Source organism: Colobus angolensis, unplaced genomic scaffold (assembly GCF_000951035.1).
Source record: "Colobus angolensis palliatus isolate OR3802 unplaced genomic scaffold, Cang.pa_1.0 Scaffold4, whole genome shotgun sequence".
NCBI lineage: Eukaryota > Metazoa > Chordata > Mammalia > Primates > Cercopithecidae > Colobus > Colobus angolensis.
In genome coordinates, this window is record NW_012117376.1 from 8,590,699 (window position 1) to 8,597,804 (window position 7,106).

General features: G+C 50.5%; 1 protein-coding gene across 1 annotated transcript in view; it reads right to left on the reverse strand.

Annotated features, from left to right (window-relative positions):
* TMEM39B (transmembrane protein 39B) overlaps window positions 1-7,106 on the reverse strand; it is a 41,290-nt gene that overhangs the window by 6,168 nt on the left and 28,016 nt on the right. The window contains exons 6-7 of the mRNA XM_011955660.1: window positions 6,081-6,417; window positions 4,145-4,334 (exon numbers count right to left, since the gene is read on the reverse strand). Of these exons, the coding sequence (XP_011811050.1) occupies window positions 4,145-4,334; window positions 6,081-6,417 (527 nt within the window). The remainder of the gene's footprint in view (window positions 1-4,144; window positions 4,335-6,080; window positions 6,418-7,106) is intronic.

Here is a 7,106-nt window from a genome sequence, read left to right on the forward strand (position 1 = left end):
TTATACTTTAAGTTCTAGGGTACATGTGCACAACATGCAGGTTTGTTACGTATGTATACATGCACCGTGTTGGTGTGCTGCACCCATTAACTCGTCATTTACATTAGGTATTTCTCTTAATGTTATCCCTCCGCCCTCCCCCGACCCCACGACAGGTCCTGGTGTGTGACGTTCCCCACCCTGTGTCTAAGTGTTCTCACTGTTCAATTCCCACCTATGAGTTTTTTTTTTAGACAGAGTCTCACTCTGCCGCCCAGGCTGGAGTGCAGTGGCGCTCAGCTCTCTGCAACCTCCATGTCCTGGATTCAAGCGATTCTCCTGCCTTAGAACTACAGGCACCTGCCACCACACCCGGCTAATTTTTCTGTACTTTTGTAGAGACGGGGTTTCGCCATGTTGCCCACGCTGGTCTCGAACTGCTGACCTTAGGTGATCCGCCCGCCTCAGCCTCCCAAAGTGCTAGGATTACAGGCACGAGCCACCGTGCCTGGCCCGTTTGGCATCCTTTAACTGTTCCAGCATCTCCTGCTACTGGTCCACATTTCCCAATGCTGGTCATTTATTTCCCTATCTGGATACCTCACTAGGCTGAGAGCCCTTGAGCGGGACGATCAAATCCACCCCTGTGTCCTCAGAGCATGCCGTAAGGCCTGGCACAGAGAGGCCCTAGTGAGCATATAAATGAGATGGTGGGACCAGTAAGCTTTCTTATAATGTCCTGTGAGATCTCCCAGGAATCCCAAGGGCCTGGACCAGAGGACTCAAATCACAGCCTGTAAGCAGCCCCCCTTCCCAACCCAATGCTCCTGCCTTGTTGATTCACTCATTTAAAAAAAATAGTTGGCCAGGCACAGTGAGATTATGCCTGTAATCCCAGCACTTTGGGAGGCCAAGAGTGGGCAGATCACCTGAGGTCAGGAGTTTGAGACCAGCCTGGCCAACATGCTGAAACCCCCATCTCTACTAAAAATACAAAAAAAGTTAGCGGGGCATGGTGACACAGGCCTGTAATCCCAGATATTTGGGAAGCTGAGGCAGGAGAATCGCTTGAACCCAGAAGGTGAAGGTTGCAGTGAGCCAAGATCACGCCACTGCACTCCAGCCTGGGCAACAAGAGTGAAACTGTCTCAAAAAACAAAAAAGAAAAGTTATTGTGTGACTCACAACATGAATGAACCTCACAGACAATATGCTGAATAAAAGAAGTTGGGGCCGGGTGCAGTGGCTCACGCCTATAATCCCAGCTTCACTTTGGGAGGCCAAGGCAGGCGGATCACAAGGTCAGGAGTTTGTGACCAACCTGGCCAGCATGGTGACACCCCGTCTCTACTTAAAACATACAAAAATTGGGCCGGGCGTGGTGGCTCAAGCCGGTAATCCCAGCACTCTGGGAGGCTGAGACGGGCAGACCACGAGGTCAGGAGATCGAGACCATCCTGGCTAACACAGTGAAGCCCCGTCTCTACTAAAAAATACAAAAAACTAACTGGGTGAGGTGGCGGGCGTCTGTAGTCCCAGCTACTCAGGAGGCTGAGGCAGGAGAATGGCGTGAACCCGGGAGGCAGAGCTTGCAGTGAGCTGAGATCCGGCCACTGCACTCCAACCTGGGCAACAGAGCAAGACTCCGTCTCAAAAAAAAAAAACCACAAAAAATCAGTTGGGCATGGTAGCATGCGCCTGTAATCCCAGCTACTTGGGAGGCTGAGGCAGGAGAATTGCTTGAACCCAGGAGGCGGAAATTGCAGTGAGCCAAGATCGTGCCACTGCACTCCAGCCTGGGCAACAGAGTGACACTCCAAAAAAAAAAAAAAAAAAGAATGATTTCATTTATATTAAGTTCTACGATAGGCAAAACTAACCTCTGGTGAAAGAAAACAGAAAGGTAGTTGTCTTGGGGGAAAGATCACTAGGAAGGGCCATGAGGACATTTTCTGAAGGGCTGGAAATGTTCTGTATCTTGATGAGGGGTGGGTTACATAAGCGTATATACCTTTATCAAAACTCAAAGAATTGCACACTTTTTAAGATTTGTAGGCCAAGTGCAGTGGCTCACGCCTGTGATCCCAGCACTCTGGGACGTCGAGGTGGGTGGATCGCTCGAGCCCAGGAGCTCTAGACCAGCCTGGACAACATGGCAAAACATCAAACAAAAAAATACAAAAATTAACTGGACGTGGTGGCATGCGCCTGTAATCCTAGCAACTTGGGAGCTGAAGTGGGAGGATCACCTGAGCCCAGGAGGTTGTGGCTGCAATGAGCTGTGATTGCACCACTGCACTCCAGCTTGGGAGACAGAGTAATACCTTGTCTCAAAAAAAAGGATTGCACATTTCACTGTATGGAAATTTTACCTTAAAAAGAAAGGCCTAGGCCAAACATAGTGGCTCATGCCTGTAACCCCAGCACTTTGGGAAATCTGGGAGGCCAGGATGAGTGGATCACCTGAGGTCAGGAGTTTGAGACCAGCCTGGCTAACATGGCGAAACCCCGTCTCTACTAAAAACATAAAAATTAGCCAGGTGTGGAGGTGCATACCTGTAGTCCCAGCTACTCGGGAGGCCGAGGCAGAAGAATCACTTGAATCCAGAAGGTGGAGATTGCAATGAGCCAAGATTGCGCCACTGCACTCCAGTCTGGGCAACAGAGCATGACTCCATCTCAAAAAAAAAAAAAAGGCCTGAGGAGGCAACTGAGTGCTAGACAGGCAAGGGCCCTGAGCTTCGTGAACTTTCAGTCCTGGAATGACAGGCAAGTAACTAAGCAAACACAGTAGAAAACATTAAATGCAATGATCATGGTATTATGGGCCACTGAAAGGAGGGGGCCCTTATAGGAGAGGGGCACTGAACCCATCTGGATGGTCAGGAAAGTGTTCCTGGAGGAAGCAAGTGCTAAAAGATGAATAGGAGTTAACGAGGATAGAAAGAATGGAAAGACCATCCCAAGCAAAAGACACATCACTTGCAAAAGCCTGGATGCACAAGTGCATAAAGCATATGATGACCTGAGGAGATCTGCTTTGCTTTACTGAAGAGCAGAGAGGATGGGTTGGGGCATGGTAAAAGATGAGGCAGAAACGTTTGGCAGGACCCAGCTGTGAAGCCATGCGAAGGACCACGGTGAGCCATGGACAGGTATATCCTCATGTTCAGCTATGTTCTATCTTCCTATTCCTCCCACCCCTCAGAGCCCAAGGCTGAGCCAAGCCTCCTTTTGGCCCAATCAGCAATGCCCAGTCACTTTTCTGGACCTCCAGGACAGAGCCTGAAAGGGACCCTGACTGACATGCATGGCCAACACCAGGAGGCTTAGCTTCTGTGGCCTTGCTTGCATCTCTGCTCCTTGGTGGGCCTACCTCTGCAAACCTGTCCTAGGGGCCTCCTCTCTGCCAAGCCTTGTCCTGGGCCCAAGACTCGGATGTACTTCAGAGGTGATCCTGGCCTTGAGGAGCTTCCAGTCTAATGGGGGAATACAGGCAGGAAAATTAGTATAACCTGGGGTGAAAAGTACTTTGAAAAAGGGTCCCTGAGCAATGTGATTGCTGCCTCTGCTCTGGGTGCAGTGCGTTCTTGCAGCTAGGTCTCTTTTGCCCACCTCATCCTTCCCTGGCCAGGGTTCAGCATCAACTAGCACAGCACCACATCCTGGCACCAGGCTGATGATTCTAAAGCACACCTTGGGATGGGTCCCTCCACTGCTAAAAATCCTCTATCCCCCGCTGGGCCTAAGTCAAAGTCCAAGCTCTTTTGCCTGGCACATCCACAGGCCTGGTATGGATTGGGTGGAAGTAAACATCTGCTGAAAGAGTAGGTGACGTAATGACCCAGTGGATGAGTGAGCAGGTAAGAGAAGAGTGAAGCATGAGCAAGTAAGGCAATGAGTGAATAAACAGTCAGCAAAGAGAAAGTCAACAAGTCCAAGAATTACCATCAGTCCCCTCCCATCTTCAGTACACTGCAAGTTACCCAAGGACAGGGAACATGTGTGTCAGGCCCCACCATACCCCACCCTGGACGCTTGGCCTAATATACAAGACACGCTCAATAACTATTTGCTAACTGAATACATTAATCAGCAGGTGGACAAGTGACTCCAGATGCTGACCAGAAGGGCTGGGATTGGGCCAAGCAGGGTAGGGTGACTCACGGGTGCTGCAGCACGTTGGAGCACAGTGCTGGGTCCACCTTCTGCCAACAGCCCAGATGGGCGGCAGCCTTGTGCAGCAGGTCACAGTAGCTGGCAGGCAGCAGGTGCTGCATGAGGATCACAGAGGTGCTGATGGACACCAGCAGGAAGAGTTCACAGGACCAGCGCTTGTCATAGTAATGTGTGTTCTGGGGGCAGCAGAAGGTGGGTGAGGCCTGGGATCCTCATAATGGCCTCATTCCCTTTCCCTCCCTGATTCTACCTGACTGAGAGGTTAGGACAGGCCTGGGGAGACCTCAGAATAGCCTGAAACCAAGAATCAAACACCCAACAAAGAAGGCTTAGGCCCTGTGCCCACTAGTTGGTTTTCTACAAGGAAATTTGCTCCTACTGCCCACCACTCTGAGCCAGAGAACAGGCTCTGGGGTCCAAGAGATCTGAATTCAAATCTTGGCTCTTTCGCTTATTTACTATGTGACATTGGGCAACTCATTTACCTTCTCTGTGCTTTAGTTTCATTTGTCAAATGAGGATAGAGCAACTACTAGGCCCAGCGCAGTGGCTCACACCTGTAATCCCAGCACTTTGGGAGGCCTGAGGTGGGTGGATCACCTGAGGTCAGGAGTTCAAGACCAGCCTGGCCAACATGGTGAAACCCTGTCTCTACTAAAAATACAGAAATTAGTTGGGTGTGGTAGTGCACGCCTATAATCCCAGCTACTTGGGAGGCTGAGGCAGGAGAATTGCTTGAACCTGGGAGGTGGAGGGTGCAGTGAGCCGAGATCACACCACTGCACTCCAGCCTGGGCGACAGAGTGAGACTCCGTCTAAAAAAAAAAAAAGACATTAAGTTCTCTCAAGCCCACTGCAGTTTGCAGCTGAGGAGGTACCTTCCCAGGAGACCATATAAGCAATAAAAGAGAGCACAGGCTTTTGGGGTCACTCAAATCTGGATGAACACTGGCTTCCTTACTAAATGATAAAGCCAGACATTGTGACATGTCTGTGTCACAACAATTGCTGAAATACAAACTCACTAGTCTTTGAAATCAAGTATTATGAATAACAATGCCATGTCTCCCTCATTGGTTGGGTGATGTTGGACAGGTCACTTCCCTTCAGTGAGTCTAGTTATCTGCACTCTAAAATGGACACAGGCTGGGGCGTGGTGGCTCATGTCTGTAATCCCAACACTTTGGGAGGCCAAGGTGGGTGGATCACTTGGGGCCAGGAGTTTGAGACCAGACTGGCCAAAATAGTGAAACCCCATCTCTACTAAAAATACAAAAATTAGTTGGGCATGGTGGCACATGTCTATAATCCCAGCTACTTGGGAGGCTGATGCAGGAGAATTGCTTGAACCCAGGAGGCGGAGGTTACAGTTAGCCAAGATCGTGCCACTGTACTCACCTGTATGACAGAAGGAGACTCTGTCTCAAAAAAATAAAATAAAAAATAAGAAAAGTAAAATAAAATGGACACAGGCCGGATGTAGTGGCTCACGCCTGTAATCCCAACACGTCGGGAAGCTGAGGCAGGAGGACCACTTAAGACCAGGAATTCTGAGATCAGCTTGGGCAGCATAGTGAGACTCCATCTCTATAAAAAATTTAAAAATTAGCTGGGCATGGTGGCTTATGCCTGTAGTCCCAGCTACTCAAGAGGCTGAGACAGGAGGATCACTTGAGACCAGGAGGTTGAGGCTTCCATGACCCATGGTTGTGCCACTGCACTCCAGTGTAGGTGACAGCAGGATCCTGTCTCTAAAAATAAAAAATAAAATGGAGACAGTAGTCGCTCTAGTCCTCCAGAGGAGAACAGATGGGAAATCACATCAAAAACAGCAGAGTTAGGCCAGCAGGAGAAATCACATAGGCAGGCAGCAGGGAAAGGTCCCAGCTAGGCCCTTTCTCTCCCTGGTTTGAGCTACGCACCTTCACGAACCAGACAGGCACAAAGGCCACATAGTAGGCACTCAGCATGGAGCTGACGAGCACTTCCTTCATGCGCCAGTTGAAGTCCATCTTGAGGAACTCCACCTCACTGCGGATTAGGCTGGGCGACAGGCAGCAGGCATGGGTGGGCATAGCGTCTGGGCCATACAGCTGTCTCGTGTGCTGCTTCCACGTCTCCCGCAGTGTCAGGAGGTAGTCCCGGCTCTTCGCCAGGCCGCTGACCGCCTCCCGGGGCCCCATGGAGGCCATGTGGTTGAAGAGGCTTGTCTTGCGGAGGTCGCAATTCAGCTGCAGGAACGGAATGTACATCCCAAACCTGCTGGGGAAGACAGTGGTGAGGGAAGGCCTGTCCATGGGCCAGGATCCCAACTCTCAGCCACTAAGGGGATCTTCTTTCCTCCATGGGCCTCAGCTCTCCTGGCTGCCCAGAGGGGAGAATTTACCAGACCTTCCATCCATCCACCCTCCCATCCAATGGCCAGTCATTTAGCACATGTATTACCACTCAGTACGTGCCAAGCACTGGGGGTATAGCAGAAATGCTGACATTGGGGATACAGTAGGAAGCAAGAAGCAAGTCCCTGCACTCGCAGCCTAGGGATGACTCACAACAGCAACAGCCCACATTCGCTGGGCATGGCCTACGTTCCAGGCACTGTACCGAATGCTTTCAGGCAAACTCTTTTCTCATAACACTATGCATTAGGTACTGTTACTTTGTCCCCTTTTCAGCTGAGGAAGCTGTGGCTCAGAAAGGGGAAGTAAATTCCCAAAGCTTACACAATTAGTAAGGAAGTGACAGGGCAGGTGGGGGTGAGGCTCAAAATCAGAACTGTTTGGTACCAAAGATCAAGGCACCTACTCAACAAATCATTATGGGTGATTAGTTAAAAAGTGTACAAAGAGGACAGGCCGGGCGCGGTAGCTCACGCCTGTAATCCCAGCACTTTGGGAGGCCGAGACGGGCGGATCATGAGGTCAGGAGATCGAGACCATCCTGGCTAA